We start from the raw sequence: 21,120 nt of genomic DNA, 5'->3' as shown, positions 1-21,120 counted from the left end.
TGTGGGAAGAGGCAGATGGCTGAACATTAATAAAAAGGTAAGGTGTTTGGGGGGGAAGCTGGTGGTTAGCTACAGCAAGACAAAAACCTTATCTCCCTCCTCCCGTTTTTGTATTTTGAAGTCTCATTTAACTTTCTTGCTTTATCATTTTTGCTGCTGGAAAACTAAAACCCTAGTGGTAAAGGCTGGATAGCTAGAGTTGCTGCTTTTTTTTCATCCCAAGGAGAAAAAAAACTCACTATGCCATTTGCAAATTCTTCTCTTTTTAAAAAAACATTAGAAGTACCAAGGTCTCTTCCTTCAAAAAAAAACCAAAAGAAAAACCAAAACAAAATGCAAAACAATCAACCAAACAAAAAATTTATAAGTATTTTAAAGCCATCTTTAATAATCAGTTTGTTAGTCTCCTCAGTAGAAGCAATGAAGTAAAGAGTGTTTCCCATGCAGCCTTACAGGAGTTGCCTTCAGTAGCAATAATGCATTTAAATATTGAGCAATTCTAGTACCTGTCTTCTGGGAGACTGTGAGCAGAAAGACTTAATCAGTGTCTTCACCAGACTCTTTTATAGTAGTAGTTCTGTCCAGTGGCATCTTACATTATCTCTAGTACAGAGCAGAGTTTGGCCCATTTTGCATAGTGTGTTAAATTTTAAGCTTTCTAAGTTGGAAGTTCGGCATTTAAGAAACTTTAAACCGAGTTTTTAAGGCACGTACAACTAAAAAGGACAGAGGTGAAAGAGTCATGCTTCTAGATTACCTGATAATTCACAATATCAAAGCTGACTAGAGGATATCCAGAGAGACCAAGATTTCCATTTCTATGTTCTACAAAAAATCCCAAAAAGGTAACTAAAACATGATGCATAAAACCCAACATTAACTACTACTGCATTGAACTGATTTCAGCTCCATCTTTATCCCAGCTGTAAAATACAGAAGTGTGAGAAGAGATGTAAAAGTTGTATTTGAATCAATTTTAGAATTATACCACTGAGTTTTTTTGGTTTTTGGTTTTTTTTTAGTTAACTGGCACATTTAGTAGTAGATCGTGGAGCAACAAGTAAGGGGGTCTTTCTGAAAACGAAAGCAGCAGCCGTTGTGCCACATGAACCTTCCCTATTCACCCAGCTTCACTTTTTCATCTCTACGGCATAGAGATCACCACGCTTCTGGCTTAAAATAGGAAGCTGTTGACGTATTTCTGCAAGTTTCTTCAGATCTGCAGGAGAGGAAGAAAGAGCTATTAGAACAGTCAAAAATGAAAGCTCCTGACTTCCTCTGAGGTGCGGCAGGAAAAGAGCAGCTTTCACAGAGAACGGGTCTGTAGGGCACTGCCACTTTGCTCTTTCCTAGGGTGGCAGCTTCCTCAAAAGCAAGGAAACTGGAAGAGTATAGTCAAGTGCTGCTTGTCCATGCTTTACTCCAGCATAAGTTGAGAAGGGATGGGAATGCTGCATCATCTGTAATTACATCTGCAAGCTTGCAGACTTAAACTGTCTCTCCTTAGTCTCATGACCTCTACTCAAGAAAGCAAGCAGGGAAAAAAAACAAAAAACAAACAAACAAAAAACAAACCACAAACAAAAAAACCCACAACACTTTACCTATATCTGTGTATATAACTGTTTCCTCAGCCCCAGCTTTGGCTATGACTTCACCCCTGCAAAATTAAGCACATTTGTTCACAGCATTAACACAGAAGCCTCAAGGCATCAGTCCAGTTGCTGCTGTTTGTGCAAAAGGGAGTTCCTACCCTTGATATCTACAGCTGTAAAGACAGGGATGTCCTAAAAATAGCATCATAATTTATAACTCTGGCATGGTAGCTTCCAGGCTTTATATGTGGCACATTTTATATGTGACATATGCATACTTAACATAAGCGTGTTTCCAAAGATCAAGAATCATAAGAGCAACTATGAGAACCAGTGCATAGCAGCATGTAGGATACCTCAAGCAGAAAGAAAGAGCTTCGCCAGGGACAGCTATATATGGCAAAGACTAACACTTTCTGCTTTCAGATCCTACTGGCTTTTACTAGGAGTATACTTTTACTCTGCATGAGCTACTGAACATTATTTATCATGTTTCCTGCTAGGTGTTCTGTCACTGCTTTCATCATCTACAGTTATAAGCTCAAGACGAGGATAAAGCTTTTCTTACTTTGCAATCACCTGGAAGAGAACTCTCAGTGGATTTATTTAAAAGAAAAATAATTGCCTGAAGATTTGGTCGCTTTTACCTCCTGTGCACCTGTGTGACTTCTGCTTAAATCAGAATGTGTCTTATCTAGCTGAAGACATTCTTCTTGTTCTTTCTTACGTCAAAGCAGTGTTTTCATTTGAGGAAGTGAAATAGTTTTGTGCAAGCTGTTTCAGTTCTGCACAGAGAACTACCATAATGAACTGAACTTCACAGAGAAGTTGAAAAGGTCAGCAGCTTAACTAATGCTAAATATTAGTATTAAGTATCTTGTTACCAAAAAGAATACACACTGTTAAACTAGTTTTAGTTTCCTTCTTGTTTTTCAGTCAGTTTTAAAGAACGATTTTGAGAATGTAGGCTTAAGTCTCAGGTGCTTTTTACCAAGAACTTATGACATAAAGAGTAGATGGAAATGTGGGACTGAAATATGACTGTCAAGGTAAACATATTTTTTAACCAAGAAAAGATGGATTTTTAATTTTTTTTTTCTGAACTCACCATGGATTTACTACAGTGCTGTGTCCCCAGGCAACATAGGATGCTTTTTCATCTCTAGCAGGAGATACGGTAGCTATGTAGACTTGATTATCAACAGCTCTGTGTTCACAGAAAGATGAGGGAAGAAGGGGGAAAAAAAGTGAGTAGAATTTTTTTATACTGCCAATTGACTAAGCAGAAGAGAAAGAATTCACTCAGAATGGCAAGCTATATATCCTCCTAAGGACTAGCCAAAACTGTAAATGACATGAAGGTCAGAGAAAGCAAAGCCTTGAAAGAGAAGTCTCTAGCACCTGCTCCAGAGTTAGTGGGTAGAATGAATTACACGTTAATTCAGTATGTAGCAAAGTTGATTAAAGCTGACCCAACGAAAAAATGATACTGCACTCAGGAATCTCAGGGTCTATTTCTATCCGTAACTAGAGCAGTTCTCAAATGGTTATTGGCTGTTCTGTCTAGAAGTTTGTGTGTGAAGGGTGCTTACAGGGCCATGGGGGAAAAGGCTCTCGAAAGGGCATAACTGCACAGGCACTGGCAGCAGTGAAGCGTGAGCCTTCCCCTCTTTTCTCCTTGACAGCAAAACCATTTTGGTGTCCCATGCAAGGCTTGAGTAATGGTGCACCTCCAGTAGCAGAGCGGCCCTGCAGCACCACTTCTGATGCACAGTGTCATTTGGAACATAAGAACCATTCAGTTCCACTTGCTAAAACTCCCTCTGGAAGAGGGGGATAAGCTGTTACTTTGTTCTCACCTTCCCCTTTGTAGCAGTTCCCAATGAGCTGGTCCCGTTGTCAAGTTAAAAGCCCCTGGATATATCAGCAGCTGGCAACCTTTGTTAAAAGAAAATTAGAACCCAGATAAAATTAGAACCCAGACATCATTAGGGAGAAGATGGTTTCGCCTAGAGTAGCCCTTCACACTGAGACTCAAAGCGAGGTTTCTTTCAGTACTTCCCAAACCCTGGCCAAAATGGAACCATACAGAGCCTGTCCATGCGTGACCCAAGCGATCACATTGGCGAAGCCCTGTGATACATTACCAAGCCTGAGGATGTAGTGTCTTCTCACTCCATCAGCAAATGTGCATCAGGAAATGACTGTTACTTTACTCAAGGAGAATGGACACTCATTTGAATAACAAAGTCTTGGCCACAAGATGCATTTTGTGTTACTGGATGAAGACAAGATTGCCTGATCACACAGACTGCCCAGTACGTACCACTCTGAAACCACCCCGCATAGCTCAGGCCTCAGGGCTAACCATGCTCCATTAGCTGACCCAGCCTCACCTTTCTGTCCATAGATTTGAGCCATCTCAGCAAATCTGATGTCGTAGCAGATGCCTAGGCCCACTTTACAGTATGCTGTCCTCAAAACACAAGAGACAATGGTTATATCGCTATTATGAGTACACAAAAGCAACCACCAGACTCTGTAGCCATCCTGCCAGCTGCTATTTTATATGTCCCACAGTAACGAAAGGAGCTATATTTAACTGTGTATCTTTACCTGTAACAAGCATTGGGTATTTGTGGTGGAGAATTCATGTTTCATTATGAGAGGAAGACTGGGAGAAGCAATCTTATCTACCCTTTAAAAAGAGCCATTTCCACAAAATCATGTTATATCAGGTCTCTGCATAATATATTCCTCTCTCAATTAGCCGCAGGTTTTTCTATTATTTTATTTTCAAGAAAGAAAGCTTCGCTGGACTAAAGAAACTACAGTCATGCCCTTTTGCAATCATGTTGCCTTTTTAAAATGACCCACACATTTGGAACAATTTAAACTATATTTGCCATGGTTGTCAAATGCCTAATATAAATCTGATAGTCTAAAAATCCATTGCTGGGGAGGAGGAGGGGGAAGAGAATTCCAGAACAACTGTAGTGTTATTGTGGTAGAGCTCCTTAAAGAGAGGGCTTGTCTTATACTCACGAGTATCAAACATGGAGAAACTATTCCCTGGACTCAGTGTTTCAGACTCTTTGAACTGTATCTTCCCAGGGATATTAATGTCAAACAAATGAACCTGTAATTATAGTATGAATAATAACAATTAATAACAATTTCTCTGCTTGGTATTTGAGCCTCTATTAGGCACATGTTTTCTAGTTACTGTTACCTAGACTACTCTTTTGTCAGGATCCCACCTAAATATTCCTTAAGATTGTGATATCTCCTAAAGATGATTTAAAGCAGTTTTCTTGGTTTTTTTCATACATGTCTAAAGTTATTTTGGGGAGAAAAACAAAAAAAAAAAGACTAGCCATTTTAAACAACACATATAATGCCTGTGACCCAAGTAATGCACATATCAAACACTTATACTGCATACCAAATATGATTCCCTGTCCTTCTCCCGTGCAGTAATAGAGAGTAGTTAAAAATAGCTAAAAATGTAACAACTAATTTGTAGTATGGCTTTGTATCTTCTTCGCAGAAAGAATCCCTGCAAAATAGCTGGATATCTTGATCTAATGAATAATTTTGCAAAAGAAAGAACACATATAAAATGTCTTGAGTTTGCCAGGATGATTGTAAAGAATGTTAAGGAAGCTGATATTTTCTTTTCTACTATTTCAGCCCCATTCCTGCAAAATTTCTCCAGAAAATACCTTCACCTAGTCCTAAAATTCCCACAACTTTAGCTCTGCAGATGCCTCTTAGCCCCTGCAAACAGTCTTTATCCCTCCCCTGCAACACAAGAGTCTATTCCTGACCAGAGCTTCCTAATAATACAGCTGGTTTTATACAACTATTCATTCATATTTACGCAATACAAGCCTGCACTCATTCTACAAACAACCACTGGGCTTGCAGACTGGTGTGGTATGACAGATGGAAGACAACATTGGACTTCAGAAAGTGATCTAATAGCGTACCGAAGTGTAGAATCAGTTAATAGAATAAATTAATACCTGCTCCCAGAGGTATTTTGCACCACCTCATTTGTTCCAAGTAACTTTGCATTCTCTTTTTTGTTTTTCCTTGAAAGAAATAAGCTGTTGTTCACCTAAGGAATGATACCTGTATGCATAGTCAGATTAACAGAAGCTACACTCTATAGTTACGAAAAGAAGGTAGTTTCTACAAAGGCACAAAGCAATGTCCAGGTGGAAGATGACAGTAAGCAAGCATCCACCACAAACAGCAGATACAGCTTAACTTTGGAATCTGGACTTCAGCTGTCTGCACTAATCGTATATATAGCACACAGACTATGTAAAGAACAGTATTCATGATAACAGAAGCACTAAATCCACTGGGAACCTGAGGGAAAACCCTGATCCCACTTAAGAGGCACTATGTTTTAGACCTAGACCATGGTACACAGATGAGTTGGATCGGTATTCACTTTTTACCACAGTTTTCCCAGCATCTGGGAAAAGCCAGTTATGCCTTCTGCATTTTGTTGTCCTCATCCAGAACAAGTTTATGACCACCTTTTGAAGGGGCATTTACATATCCCAAATAAAAATTACATGCAATTTTACTGACAGTACTTAGCTCATCATTAATGCGAGATTCTACTAATTCACATCACCTTTAGACAGATGAAATAATTTGTGCAACACTGCTGAGAAATCTTCTAGTAACAATATAGTGCCATCTTACCTTCCTATGCTTTGCCAACATAGCACCATCGGGCCCAAAGACAGTACATGTATTATACAGCTTTCCACCATCCTCTTCCGGAATGGATCCTTTGTAAAGGCAAGAACAAAGATTTCCCCCACTGTATTATACGGAATTGTGATCCGATGGCACTAACAGACATTGCCTGTTTTTCCCACAATGAGATGGTGACTACAAGTAAACTACCTCCAACGAGATATATGCTGCAATCCTTTGCAACTTCTGAGAGCTTCTGTGTCGATTCCCCAGGGATCTTCTCTGCATACTCTTTAAAGTATTGAGTTCCATATGGAGAATTAAAGCATTCCTAGAGTTAGAAAAATAAATTTAAAAATCCAGTAACACCACTACAAGGAGATATACTCGACCTTGCAATCTTCTCTCTATCAATGCTCTCATACAATCTTTAGTTAGAGTTTACAGGAGCTCAATAAGCAAATCAGAAAATACCAGGAGGCCACAGAGCCCTTAACAATTACAGAAAATGCAGTGGGTGTGCTGGTGACAAGTAGAACATGAGCTAGGAGTATCAAGCAAGCGGCACCCAGCAAGGCTAGCACGTTTATCAGTCTAGAATTAGGAAGATGATAAGGGATGTTCTCATCAGAACAATGAACCAAGCTCCACCTAGCTCATTTGACCAGTTACAAGCTAAATAGATCCTCTCAAAACTGTGAAATGCATATGCTCGTCCACAGCCCATGATTTATTTGTTTTTTAAAAGGACCTCTGCAAAAGCAGGCATTTCTCAAAACGATATATTCTTTATCTAAAACAATCATTTAAACACCATTTCCTCACAACTCAACAGTGTCTTCTGTCCTAGGCTCTAGTTAAAGATTTGCTACCCCTCAGAACCAGACATGTAATCTTTAGACACCATGATTAACAGAGCAGTCTAGGCACCTGAACTAGGTGGCTAATGGTATTTGAGATGCCCACAATATCCAGAACTTTTACTCTACATTGTATTTGCCAACTCTGTGAGGATGTGAGACACCTCTCTGTCCCCCCCAACACTTTTTCCCCTAAAGAAGTACAGCTGAAGGCCACAGATAGGCTATCAAACAGTAACAGCACCTACTTTTTGGCAAGTGATTTCCAGCCCAAGCATCTGCTTCAATTGTTACCTTTGCTCACTGGAAATTGTAATAAGATCTATGCCCCACCAAAAAAAAAAAAAAAAAAAAAAAAAGAAAGAAACTGTGAATAGCACCATAAACATTTATGTTTTAACTGCTCAAGCAAACTTTGTAACAACTGTAGTAGATTCTACTGAACTGGAATAACAGAACCAAAACTGGATGAATGGTTTTGGCCCATATAGAGACAGCGGGCCAGCAGGTGCCAGCTAACCCACAGCAGACTTTGTAGAGGGAAGAGGCAGGAAGGGAAGTCTCCACAGGTTGTCAAATGAGCTTCCCAGGCTTTTGAAAGTTGGACTGAACAAGGAAATGAAAGCCATGCCAGCTGCCTCCACCTTCGTGTTGCCATTTGCAGCGTCAACGTGGCTGGTACTGAAACCATGGGCTCAAGAGAATGGGCAGAGCTCTGTGCAAGTTTGCAGCAGCAGCACATGGGGGCTGTTCATAAGTTGACACTGGAACAAAACTGCAGACTGTCTGCACAGATCACCTGGTCCTGTGCTCTCCAAAGTGGTAAGAACACAGGGACAGATCTTTGAATTGCCTTTTTATCAATTTCTAGATCCAAATGAATTCTGGTTTTATTTCTTTATCCACAAACATTAAAAATTGTTTTTCTGTCACAATTTTTCCTGGTTCAGAAATGAAAAAAGTTTAACATCTCTAGGCTAACATGTCACAGGAAAACTGCCATAAGCCTCTGCAGAGGTGTAGATTATATAGTCAGTGCAAGTTACTACTGTTCTTTATGTAGTGTGACTTTAAATTTAAAAAAAAAAAAAAAAAGAAACACAAAACAAAAACGTGGAGGGAAGAGAATATTTCATGCCCATGTCCTAATGCCAATACAAAATTTACCACCCATAAGTCTGCGAAAAAACTTGCCCTTTTTTGACAAGTTTTACTTCTAAAGCATAAATCATAATTAGCAAAGTGGGTATCTCAACTAAATAGGTCTAGAAAACTCAAAGTTTGTACACATGATGAAACTAGCAAATAATAGATAATCCAAGCATAGGAGGCACAGCCAGAATAATCAAAGGTCACGTTTCTAACACAGGAGCTATGTTAGCACAGAGGAGCTGGGAAGGTCGCTTAATACTTTGCCTGTGATGGCAGGAGGGAAAACATTCTGTGTGGAAAACATTCAGACCAGAAGTTCACCCAGAGAACTTTACACTCCTGAGTTAGATGCTGTAGGGCACAGGGGTAACATATGTACCCCCAGGAGGAGATGAAAAAAGCTCAAAGCTGCACTGGGAAGGTCACCTTGTTGCCAGCGCACTCACCTGTGTGAAAATTCAGCATGGTTATCATGGCTGAAGTCCAAAAATTAATCAGAAATGATCAGTAGTTTTAAGTGGCTATTTATGTTCCCACACAAGGAACTCACAAGAGAAATGTGTTTTAATCATAACTCAGCCACAAATGACATGCTAGAAACATCTTAAGGCTAATTTGTTTCTCACGTACTACCCAATCTGGAATTATTATGGCAAAGAGAATCATTGTATATCTGTTTTCTTTCATCTTCATATCAATATGCTTTAGCTGAAAATCACCTTTTCCTACATTTCGAGCATGGAAGGCGTCTGCAAAAATTCAAACCACAGGGTCACTTTTGTGAATTCAGAACATACCAGTGATGGAATTGCCTGGGATTTAAACCAGCAAAAACTTAACCAGAACCTTATATCACAAAAAGACAAACTACCTTTTTTCTTCCTGTTTTTCCCTCTCTAAAGTGTGCTGCAAGCGTGCTGTTAGACAGAACCCCTGTTTGGTTTTTTGTTTGTTGTTGTTGTTGTTGGTTGTTTGGTGGGTTTTTTGGTGTTTTTTTTTGTTGTGCTTGTTTGTTTTGTTTGGGGGTTTTTGTGTGTTTTTGTTTGTTTGGTTCGTTGTTGTTTTGTTTGGGGGTTTTTTGTTGTTGTTTATTTTGTTTGTTTGTTTCTCCCCTATTTTGGAGCCTCACAGAGTATCTAAGCTACCCAGAAAGAAAAATAAATATGTATAACACTAGAAAGAAGTTTCCAAGGATTTGAGGTATAGGTGCTAGGCAGACCATGATCTTTACTCACAGGTAGAGCCACAACATTTGCTCCCTGAGCTGCTGCTTCTCTCACCAGTCCACAGGCTCGTTGAAGATTACCTGATTTAACAGAAGATACATGAAGCTGAATAAGAGCCAGGCGGAAGTCTAATGGCAGAAAAGAAAGAAAAAAAAATAGTCAGCAAAATTCCCCCAGGAAAAACTCTTCAAAATTCGAATTCACTAATGAGCATTTAACAAAATTAAGTTGCTTATATATTAACATATACACAAACCAGTTCCAACTCATTTTGTAGTCTGTCTACAAACTCTGGAAATGGTCTCTTAACAAAGGAAGAACATTCAAACCTAGGCTTGCTAATGGGAACCATACATCGCCATCACTCTGCTCAGGCTGAAGATCACAGAGCTTACCTGCTAGTAATATATTTAGCCTAGGCAGTACCCAGCCCAACTTCTAACATACAATACCATGTGACAGAAAGGAAGACCACTAATCACCTGGACCTGCTTCTTCATTCCCAGGTTCCCACAGGCTTTGTGAGCCTTTTGGTTGCGCCTGTCACCTGAAGGACACTGCATGTCCTAAAATGCCACCAGCAAGCTAAACGATTGGATCATTCTGAAAGCAGCAAATATGGGAATAGTTTGCTTTTATCCATCAAATGACACCTAGCCTTGGAAATGGCTATAAAAACCAATAAAGATAACACTTGCAATTTGGTTTCTAGCCAAGAGACAGTTGCAAGCATTATCAACACTGTCTCTACTGTGGCTAAGCACGATTTTTACTTGTAGGTTCTTGAACTACACAAGTGGAAGAGATCCGATAAAGTTTTGTGCACAACCCTTGGACTTCCTTCCATAAACCTCCTAGTAATTTGGACTGTAGGAAAACACATCCTGATCAGGTAGAACAATCTCCCTAAAAAAAACCAAAAAACAACCAAAAAAAACCCACCACAAAAAACCAAAACATTCTGGCTTCATAAAGAAAAGTACCCCAGTGTCAAAGTACCTCTCTTCTCTGGAAAACTCCCCTGTCATACAGTCAAAGATCACTATAGGATAAACAAAAAACTGCAAGCAACACAGCTCAGCAGTCAGAGAAATGGGAAGAACTGATTCAAGTGAAGACAAGTCAGGAACAGTCAGGCAGAATATTTTCCTAATATTCTCACTTCAGTAGCTAATCAACTAGTTTCCAGAAGTTAAGTAAATGATTAACTGCTCACTTTGCCACTCTTAATGTGAGAGACTCTTAATATTTTGTTTCTTGATTAAAGAAAGCTTAACTGAGATTTTGAATAGATGTAACCACAGTCAGCTTCTGGGCCCACGTAGATAACCATGCTAAGAATATGTCTAAAACTTTCCAATATTTATGAAATGTGTTTTTGCTCAGAGAAACCGGACACCTAAAGATTACATTTCAGTACAAATTCATCTTTGAAAAAAAAAATCCAAACAAAATAGCATCCACTAGGAAAAATTTTAACCTCCCTTAGTGTTTAAAACACTAGTAAACCATCAATCTTGTTTTCCCTACGCCTCAGGTTTTGAGTTTGCTAAATGGCAAAATTAAAGCTCAGTCACAACAGAATACATGTACTATGCATCCACAGTTTTGTTTAAAAACGTTGAGATGTAGAAGTAGCAGAAATGTGGAGAAATGTGCAACAGTGCTGTAAAGGCCCAAGATTTCTTCTGGCCTTGCAAAGGTGCCTCAAAAGCTTCTTTAAAAGCAATTATTAGGACAAGCCTATAGCAATGCAAACGAGGACCGGGTGAAAGCATATCCGAGTAAAATAACTGTATTTGCAGCAGCGTGAAGCATGGGGTTTTTTTGGAAAACGTCAGAAGCTCAAGGCGTCTGGTTTGTTCACATCAAATTTCTTGACAAGTCGAGCGTTGCGGCAGTACCGAGAGATGCACGGCCAGCAGTCGGTACCTGTCTGTACCAAAGCGGGCAGCTCCCTCCAGCACCTGCGCTATTTCACACCCCACAAAGGCTCAGAGACTGCACCCAGGACTGAGGACTCCGGGGAACACTGGCCAGAGCAGCAGCCTGCCCGCGGCCCGGGCCCGGTTGCGCCCCCACGGTCAGACAAGAGTCAGGGCCCAAGGGGGACACGGCGGGGACTCCGCCGAGAGCCCCGAGGCGAGCGGGGAAGGCGGCACTACGGAGCGCCCCCCTCTCCCCGCTTGAGGCCCGCGGCGGGAGGCCGGGGCTCCGCTAGAGGGGCAGGTTTAACCCCACGCCGGCCCCTTTTTGCCACGTCCCCGGCCGGCGCCGGGACCCCGCCGGGGCGGAGTTGGGGGGGGGAAGGGAGGGAGCGCGAGGGGGAGGATGAGGAGAGGCACGAGAGGAACCAACGGCTCCTCCGCGCGCGCCGCCACTCACTGGCCATGGCTCCGCGCGCAGCCCGCATCCCCGCGCGGCCCCCGCTCCGCCCTTATAGAGCTGCGCCGCCCGCCCGTGCGCATGCGCCAGGGCACCGCGCAGGGTGCTGCTGGGAAACGTAGTCCCGCCCCAGCGCCGGGCGGGCGGTGCCGGCGCGGGAACCCGCGGCCGAACCCTGCGCAGAAGCGGCGGCTGCAGCTCCGGCTCCGCCGGCCAGCGCCGCGGCAGGCAAGGGGAGGGCCTCACCAACAGGGCCTGCCACGGGGTTTGCTTAAAAACGCCTCGTACGCTGCTTTTAAAAAGCCTGGCTGGCTCCTCGATGAGCTCTCGCAGCACTGCCCCACGCAGTTTTGCTGACACGGCTGAAGGCGGCGGCGCGGCCCGCGGGCAGAGTAGGGGGTGAGGTACCCCGAGCCCAAATGGCTGTTGAGCCTTTCCTCCTGCGTAACCCCAGTGGGTGGCAGGGCGCTGGGAGCGCTCCTCCAGGGTGGGTTCGGCACCCGGCAAAAACCCAGCTGTGCCCCTGCAGCTCCTGGTGCTGCCCGGAGCCGCCGTGCTGACATCCTGATGCACACGCAATCCCCAGCGGCCGTAGCTTTGTTAAAGGCTCGTCCCAAGAGATCTGCACCTGCTTACGGGCAACCCCGCCACCCGGGATATCCTCATCGCCGTGTTCCTGTACACGAACAGCACCTCCTAAGGTACACACCGATGTGCTAATTGCCACGCTGTTTTTCTTGCTAGCTTTAAACACTCAGTGCTCCCCTTTACTCAGCATGTAACGTTGCTGCCTCATGTACGTACATTACAATCTTGGGCTTCTTAAAAGCATATTTGTAGAACTGTAGATTAATGTAGTGTAGAGAGTTATTTCTCGTGCAAGAATATCTCCACAAGCTGAAAGCACATGACAGCAGAAGGGACAAAGATAAAACAAAATGGGTAACCCAGGGTGATCAATCTCTCACACATGTTCACTTCCAGGAAACCTATGCAGAAAGATAGAGGATGGGAAGTGCACAACCACCATAAAAATGCACAACCACCACGGCTTGCAGCAGTTACAAACCTTCCTTCAACAGAAAAAACGTTCAATCACCCCCTTAGAGCTGTAAAGGGAACACTTCACCCCAAACTTACCAAACGAAGGGACAGAATTGCTGACAGTGCACAACCACAGACGAGGAGGAGATGAAGCAGCTCTTTGGCAGGTCTCTCACCCTTTTAGATGTGCCCATGGTAGTAGAAACAGCATATATGAAATATTTTTTGAATGGCTGTCTCCTGAGTCCACATGAGGATTAGGGCAGAGCACAAAGTAAGAAAGAGAACAAGCAGTGAAGCAGTATCATCCCTTCAAGGCAAAAAGCACAGGCTAAAAATTCAGTGTTTCCCATGGTTCAGGGAGGTACAGTGTATTTTTCAAGTTTCAAACCAAAAATATCTGAAAGGACTAAATACACTTGAAATAACAAGTTACACGCTATCACCCCTCTCCTTCCCAAAAAGGGGAAACTTTTCAGCCACTCAGTAGACTACATCTATATTGAAAAAGGTTATCTGACAGTGTGAAAAGTTTTGAAACTACAGCTGAAAGGCAGTTGGAAGGAAAAGCTACAAAAACTGCTGAGACCCACGTGTAAGGACTTAACAGGAACTAAACTGAAAGAACAGCAAGTAGTCTTTACGTACACCTGGAGAAGGCAATGTAAATAAAATCGCAACTCCACAGTCATGATGAGTATTTTTGGTGGGTAATACATGTAAAGTTCTGTATGAATTCTCATATAGATAAGAATCTAAAAGAATTTATGAGATGACTGTAGAGCCATCAGTGAGCACAGAAGCACTGACCCTAGCTATGAAACACAAAGGTAAGAAGAGCTTCCATTTGGCAGGAAAGCTTACTCTGAGAAGAGCGTTTCTTTCCTGCTACAAACCCTCATTTCTATCACCAAAATAAATAAAAATAAAAATTAAAACCCCAGCAACATAGCAGCTGTTATCTTACATTCAACATTATAGGCAGCAGTGCATGCAAACTATAAGAAGAACCTGCAAATCTCTCGCAAATAATTTTAAAAAATCCTTGAAGATGAAAGGGACAGGAAGTATCATACTGATTGATTTTTCTTTTCAAAAACTGTCACTCCAGTACTATAATTGGAATTTCTGCTTAGCAATACAAGTTTTGTAACAAACACACTAACTACAGATACGTACACTATGAGGCAAAAGCAGCCTTTAAATTGCGGGTAGAGGTGCATAAAACACCATGGAAATTATTTGTAGTTTGGATTGACCTTTGTAAGATAAGGAGTGTGTTGATATAAATAACTAGCATGTTGCCTTAAAATTACAAATAATTAGCCTCTTAATGGCTTGGATTGTACATTTCTACACAGAGGGGATTTAAGAACTTAGCAGCTTTACTTACCGTAGATCTAAAAGGTCTGTATTTCTTGTTCTCATAGAGAAGCATACACATTACTCACTTCCCATATTTAACACCCAACTACATCTGTTTAACAATTGAGTGTACTTTTCACAATTCCCCCACCCCACCACCTGAGTAGAAGAAATGTGTTGTATATAATTTTGTCAAGATTTCCATAACATAAAGGATACGATGCTGAGAGGTCTGGAATTTATGCAGAGACCCTTTCTAAAATTTGATCATTTGTTAACTCATTTTGACCTTTCTATGAATGCTTACTATGGCTCACCCAAAAGTATTTAATGAAGTTAGTCTAAATTCCAAAAGACTTACATTAAGATGTCACTGACAGTAGATCCCTATGATCCATAATCAGGTTCTTCTACTCCGAAGATCAAATTCACTTCCATTTACAAAATACCTTTAGGAAAAACTGTTAATTGATTCAGAGAATTCACACAGTATGCAACTAAATGCTTTCTGACAGAGCAAGTTATGTTCAAATTGTATTGGTTTATTTACAACTGTAGTTTATAAACAGTAACACAAACATCTTTACATGAAAAAATCTCATTGCTGAAATAGGCACAGAGTCAGAGACTCTTCAGGATATTTTCAGAGGGGAGTACGAAGAGGAAAATGTAATACAACAGCTGCTGGGCAAAACTATAAATACATGAGTGTTGGCCCAGGTGCAATTTCATGCAAATATTTTCAACGGTTCAAGTTCTATTGGTGTTTAATCAGATACTAAGAAGAAAAAAAAAGTAATTAGTTCCAGAATTAAGGTGCCCTAGCTTGATTTCTAATAACTTAGACTAACTGTTTTTTATAAAGGTCAGTTTAAATTATTTTACTCGATGATGCACCAAATCACAGGTTTTGATTTAAATGCTCAGAAGACTTCACGCAGCAAAGCTAATCCCTATTACCTCAATTTCACAGTTTTTGGTAATTTCCATATCAGTCTATGACAACGCCATACCTCAGCCATAAGGACATTCCTGAACTGAGCTTTTTAACAAGAGAACCGTTCTTGGAACAAGTGGAAAGCTGCTGATAAACAATGACATAGTTGCCATCTCTCAAACATTAACTAATTAGAAGATGTTAGTTAGAAGAATATAAACAAACGCTTGAAACAGTGAAGGCAACAGGTAATGGATACATTTATTGCAGGTATTTAGCACTTGAATCTCTTCACTTTGTGTGTGTTTTCTTGCTGAACACACCTCTGATCAGCACACACTCACTTCTGTGCTGAACTGAAGGTTTTTAAAAGGTCTAATTATTAGTCACTTTGTTTCTGAGGAGCAAGGTAACTTGTTTTCAACTGTCATATAGTGTCATGAAGCATTAACTCCAATTTCAATGCACACGCATCTTTACAAGAGAAAGAGCCTCAATCTATGAAATGTAAAATTTTGCATAATTAAAAATCACAGCCCTGTAGTAAAAGCTTATGGTTCGTAAGTTCATTTTGGTATTTAAAAATACCCTTACCACCAATTCCAATTATTTCACCTAGTAGTGGATAACACTTTTTTAAAAGTTAATTTTACAAATTGCTTGCATTTTTCCATTTATCTGCAGCCCAAGCTGGACTTAACCATTTTTATGAGAAGGAACCAGTATTTCTAAGATTTTTATCTGCTCTGCTCATAACCCTAAGTTTTTAATCAGTCCTTGATACTACTCAGTAGGCAAAATCAAATTTTATAGACTGTAGGCAATGGAGACATCTTACTTTCAGGGGACAGTAATTTAAAAACCATAGTTTTCAACTGCTTCTCTGTATCTGGCAGTGCTTCATTCTTTCAACACACTTAATGCGAACACAGCTGCATCTTCTCTTGCAAAGATGCAGATCATTCACATTAAGGCTGCATTAAAAAATGAAACAAACTGACCTTTATAAAAAACATTTCCTCAAAAAAAGAAAAAATATAATTAAAAAAAATTAAAAATCCTGTTCAGAAATTGATAATAATTTACCCTATCTTAAGCCTGCTACTCAGGCACTCCCATCAACAAACAGAAAAATTATTTTAAGTTAGTATTCCGTTGGGAAACAGTCAGCTTGTGTCCACATACAGTATCTTGGTTGCTTCTTCTTTATAAACTGTTCACTACAAAGTCTTTAGTTATTAACTCTCCAAGGCATCCAACACTTTCATGATCTGTTGTTTTATGGCTTTGGTAGCATCACCTGCATTTGGAATCAAATACCTTAAAAAAAAAAAAAAAAGAAAATTAATTCACTATACATTTTTTGAGTATCAATTCTGTAATTCTTGTTTGGATTTTTCCTCTGGCACAAACTAGGAGGAAGGAGGTGGGGAATATATTAAAATGAAGAAGTACTGAGAAGATAACATTTATTTCCTGTTTATACTATGAAACACTTTCTGTTTGTGAACTTAAAACTGTTGAAGTGTAGTTCACAGGTCATTCTGGAAAGGAAAAGTTCTTCATTAGTTGACAATGGTATGGATCAGGCAGTTCAAGATCTCTACAGACAGCATTGTTCGACTGAAGCATGGAAGTCTTTGTTGTTTATCTATTTAATTCCTATAGATAGCCACAGATAATTTATTTACAATCCTTTCTCTTCTGGATTTGCTCCAGTCAACAAGGTGGTGACAAAGTAATTAATTCAACCAGCAACAAAAGTTCTCTGCAACATTTTAATTTATCCTTGTCTGCTCTGCTACCAAACTATTTTCATTCTAAGCAGCCAACAGGCATAGAAAAACTTCCCTAATTAGCTAGGAAACTCACCTCCTGCTTCTTGTGAAAACAGAGTACCCACTGCACACAATTCTCTCCAAGGAAGAGGATGACAAAATGTCCAGCTGATGTCAGCAACTTTGTTAAAACAGTGCCAAGAAACAATAGGCTACACCAGTGGAAAAAAGCCCAATACACCCATCTGTCTGATTTCCCCCCAGTTTTTCACACACCAATGCTGAGCATTGCAATATCTAACTTTCAGGAACCAGGTTTCAGGGGTTCGGAGTTTTGACATTAGGCTTCTGGACTCCTTGCACAATGCATAGGAAGAGTTAAATGTCTCAACAAAGATAGCATGGAAGAACGAACACTCTCTTGATCCCACTCTTCAAAAATCCATACTTAAAGCTGCAGATAGTTGTCCACTTCATTTTAAGACATATTACAAAAAGAAAATGCTTGCACACATCACATTGCAGAACATGGGGTTCCTCTCTGCTGGGTCTTGTGAACTCTCCTCATTCTGCTGGCAGATCTTTTTTCTAGTTCACATCTGAATTATCTCTTCCTAAATAAAAACTATTACTTCTGAACTCAATTCTGGGAATGACAGCATGCCCCTGATTTCCAGCTGACAGCATTCTGTACAGCATTACCACTTACATCTCTGCTACTGAGATGGCTTACCTTTCAACTGCCAAAATCTCTATGCCTGAAGTATTGCTATTTCCATATTTAAAGGTGATCAGTTCTGGGTGTTTCTTCTTGGATGTGATTTTGACTACAGAGTTGAGTGCCTGTCGAGACTGTATGTAAGCCAGTCCCTTTCGCGATGGGATCTCTCTCAAACAGTACATATGAGTTGCTGTTACTAGGAGATGACTTGAAGGAAAAGAAAAATACAAATTAATTTTGGTAATGAACTAAATAGCAGCTATTTAGAAATCTAAATTCTACAAATAAGCTACATGGAGAGAGCTAGATAAAATGATTCCCAAATCTAAGAAACAGTTTTAATACTTTTAAAATCTGTAATTTAGAAAGGCCTACAAAATACCTCAGATTCTCCTTGAGTACTGCATCATAGCCAGTTTTTAAAACAAGCACGGCATCCTCAGCGGCATATAAAACCAGAGTGAGCAGATTACGTCATCACCTCAACACAAGAGCCATGAGGGCTATCAACAAAGATCACAACCACCAGGAATGTGTCAGGCCACACACAGAGTGGGGAAAATGTCTCCAGCCTCTCTGTTTCATCCTTCAATCACACCCCAACCCCACCCCTCCATCAGTAGAGCAGCGACTCTACATGTGGAGCATCAGACCTAAGTTAAAAGAACATGCTGGCACTTCATGATTGTCAATCGCTGTACATGCACCAACATGGAGATGCTGTCCTGCCAGCTCAGTTTAAAACCTACTTTTGCCTTCTTCATGAAAGGAATGCATGTTCGACCAGTGGTGCGAAAACACTAGTTCAGTTCCAGCTCAGTTTGAGAAATCATACTATGGCAGATTACTAATCATACATCATATAAAATAAATCTAAAGGGAAAATAAAATTCATAATAAAAGACAAGAACAGACCATGATGGAAAAGAAAGCCCATCATAATTTTCTGTTATCCAGTCTCAACAGGATTTGTACTCTTTGGGGAAGCCAAAATACAGCAAGCATCATGTTCTGCTCTTGCAGGATTAATGAGGTCACTGAATCTCAGGGGAAAGATGGGTGTGTGGTACAAGGTACAGAGACAAGTATAGACGAAAAACTGGAGCCATAGGTACTTGGATCTATGTGGTCTTGAAAAAATAAGCCTATGTATAATGGCAATATTTTTCTTACTATCTTGTCTTGCAAAGCAAAACTTCATAGTAGGTTTTGTACTTAATCACCATTCTATAACACTGCAAACGTAAGAATGCAAATATAGTGGCAACATTTTGTTCTAGGTTGTTTCGTACCTCCACTTTCAAGTTTAATATAAAGAATAACTTAATTGCTCGATATTTTTTTTAATGTGTATCAGAACAGGCATTTTCCTTAAGCTTAGAACTAATTCTAGTACCTGGGAAACATATGTCCATTTTCTTTTACTTCATTACAGGGGAAGTTATACTTCACATCAGGTTTATTTATCCATGTTTGGATGTTGACGACCTCTTTTCGATCATCATCTGACATTGAGGAGCTATCAATTTCATCTTTTTTGAAGAGAGGAGGCAAAAAATTTAAAAAAAAGAAAAAAAAAAGAAAAGAAAATATTTTTGCACCACATAAGACAGGTTGTCAACTCACTTAAACACTTAAACCCATAGTAGTTACACTGGTTCAGAACAAGATCCACCTAGCCACAAACAATTGTTCAGAGGGAAGAAAGAAAAAGGTATGCATATCTGATTTTTCTCTTTTAATGCTCTCTCAGCAGACAATTATTTTCAGCTCAGGCGATTTCTTAGGCTGGTCTGATTTGTTCATTCAGTGAAGTTTAATAGATCTCTTTCACATGTAACTTTCTTACATGTAAACTTCTTGCATCTACATCACCAATATCTTTTGGCAAGGCATACCAAAAACATGTCAACTACATTCCAGGAAAGCCTCCTCTTCTGGCTTCTAGTTTCTTGTACAAGAAAGAAACATCTGTTGATCCCTTTCCAGGCCAGGCATTATTTTTTGTGGGCTATGTTTTCTCCCTTAAATTGCCTATTTCACATAACGAAAGTTCTAATACTCAGTTATGCATGTTGTGAAAGCCATTTCACATCTTTCCTCGCCCTTCTTATCCCTCTCTGAACCTTGTCCTGTTCAAACATATTGTTTCTGAGGTAGAGGATCAAGACACACATTATTCAATGTGTGGGTGAACCACAGGTTTACAATGTCATTATGACTCCTGTTTTGTTCTCTGTTCTTTTCCTTATAATTTGTAGCATTTGATCTGCTTTTCTGACTGCTAATGAGCACTTTCTTAAAATAAACCTACTGCTCCTGGACACAGCTGAACGAGTCTACTATTTTGTATCTGAAAACAGAACTGCTTTTTCCATGTCTTTATTGCCTCACCTTAATCCACATCAAATTTCATGTGCCATTTTATTGCCCAGTCACTCAGACAAGCAAGAGACTCTCTCAATTCTTCTGTCTGTCCTTACTACCTTGAATAACCTGGGATCATTAGCAAAAACTGTCTTCAGGTTCACCTCCTTTTCTAACAACATTTAAGAACATACTCAAAAGCAAAATTTTCAGCACCGATTTCTGTGAAACACCCCAAACTCCTGCATTATCTCTTAGTTGCAAAATACTGGGTTTATGTCTAAATATGGGGATTATATTTACATAGTAATTTTGGTGCTACGTTAGAAGAATTTTAGCAATCTAGTTATCTAGAACAATGAACTATATTAAATCCACAGAAATTGCTTGCAGAAATAACTTTGAAGGACACCTCTGTAAAGCGTCTCTTTCAAAGTCAGTTTTCTATACTTTGTTAAACTAATTATTTCAAAGCAATTCAGAATTATAGCCACACTTTTGAAAAGGTTTTCACTGAAAAAATACAGTATGAAATTGAAAGGAACAAAACAAAAATCCATCCTCATTTCCCAGAATGGTTAAGGGTGGAAGGGACCACTGGAGGTCACCTGGTCCAATTCTCCTAGTCAAGCAGGGCCACCTAGAGCAGGCTGCAATTATTATTGCTCATTGCAATTATTTACTACAAAAAAATCCCAACAAAGCACTAAAACTTCACAAAAGCAATTATACAGAAAGAGGTTCACTTTTTGCATTCTTCTGTACCAAAATAACATATATATCACTTCATATGTGTTGGCTTTGCTTATTCAAATAATTGCAGTGATTCTGCTTACTAAGTCTAATAGCGCTTTTAAAAGCAAATGTAAATAGAAATTGGTAAACAACCATTACTGAAAATATGTTCTAGACAATTTGTCTTTGAGGACCTGGTTTTCTGAAACCACATAGACTTTGCCAAACACTAT

At 40.0% G+C, this 21,120-nt stretch overlaps 2 protein-coding genes across 3 annotated transcripts in view; both read right to left on the bottom strand.

The window, feature by feature from the left end:
* Positions 1-368: 368 nt before the first annotated feature.
* On the bottom strand, positions 369-12,012 carry NIT2 (nitrilase family member 2). The gene is made up of 10 exons (XM_065645977.1): positions 11,941-12,012; positions 9,565-9,683; positions 6,528-6,648; positions 6,321-6,409; positions 4,641-4,734; positions 3,992-4,066; positions 3,455-3,533; positions 2,704-2,802; positions 1,605-1,660; positions 369-1,219 (listed from the first exon to the last, which is right to left on the bottom strand). The coding sequence occupies exons 1-10, from the start codon at positions 11,966-11,968 to the stop codon at positions 1,131-1,133; spliced, it is 849 nt and encodes a 282-aa protein (XP_065502049.1). The 5' UTR covers positions 11,969-12,012; the 3' UTR covers positions 369-1,130.
* Positions 12,013-14,894: 2,882 nt separating this feature from the next.
* Positions 14,895-21,120, bottom strand: part of TBC1D23 (TBC1 domain family member 23) — a 35,079-nt gene continuing 28,853 nt past the window's right edge. For both annotated transcript variants that reach the window (XM_065657365.1, XM_065657354.1), the window contains 3 exons: positions 19,182-19,317; positions 17,798-17,992; positions 14,895-16,606 (listed from right to left, as the gene is read on the bottom strand). In XM_065657365.1, coding sequence (XP_065513437.1) covers positions 16,525-16,606; positions 17,798-17,992; positions 19,182-19,317 — 413 coding nt within the window. In that variant the 3' untranslated portion in view covers positions 14,895-16,524. The remainder of the gene's footprint in view (positions 16,607-17,797; positions 17,993-19,181; positions 19,318-21,120) is intronic.

The sequence above is a fragment of the Caloenas nicobarica genome, chromosome 1 (assembly GCF_036013445.1).
Source record: "Caloenas nicobarica isolate bCalNic1 chromosome 1, bCalNic1.hap1, whole genome shotgun sequence".
Taxonomy (NCBI): domain Eukaryota; kingdom Metazoa; phylum Chordata; class Aves; order Columbiformes; family Columbidae; genus Caloenas; species Caloenas nicobarica.
This window is presented reverse-complemented; position numbering and strand designations above follow the sequence as displayed.

Excerpts from the sequence above, each read along its gene's own strand:
- NIT2 (XM_065645977.1), bottom strand. The coding sequence starts at position 11,968 with ATGCGGGCTGCGCGCGGAGCCATGGCCA. Across the intron at positions 9,684-11,940 it reads TGCGCGCGGAGCCATGGCCA|ACTTCCGCCTGGCTCTTATT; the intron begins GTGAGTGGCGGC and ends TTCTGCCATTAG. Across the intron at positions 1,220-1,604 it reads AGTTATATACACAGATATAG|ATCTGAAGAAACTTGCAGAA; the intron begins GTAAAGTGTTGT and ends CCTCTCCTGCAG.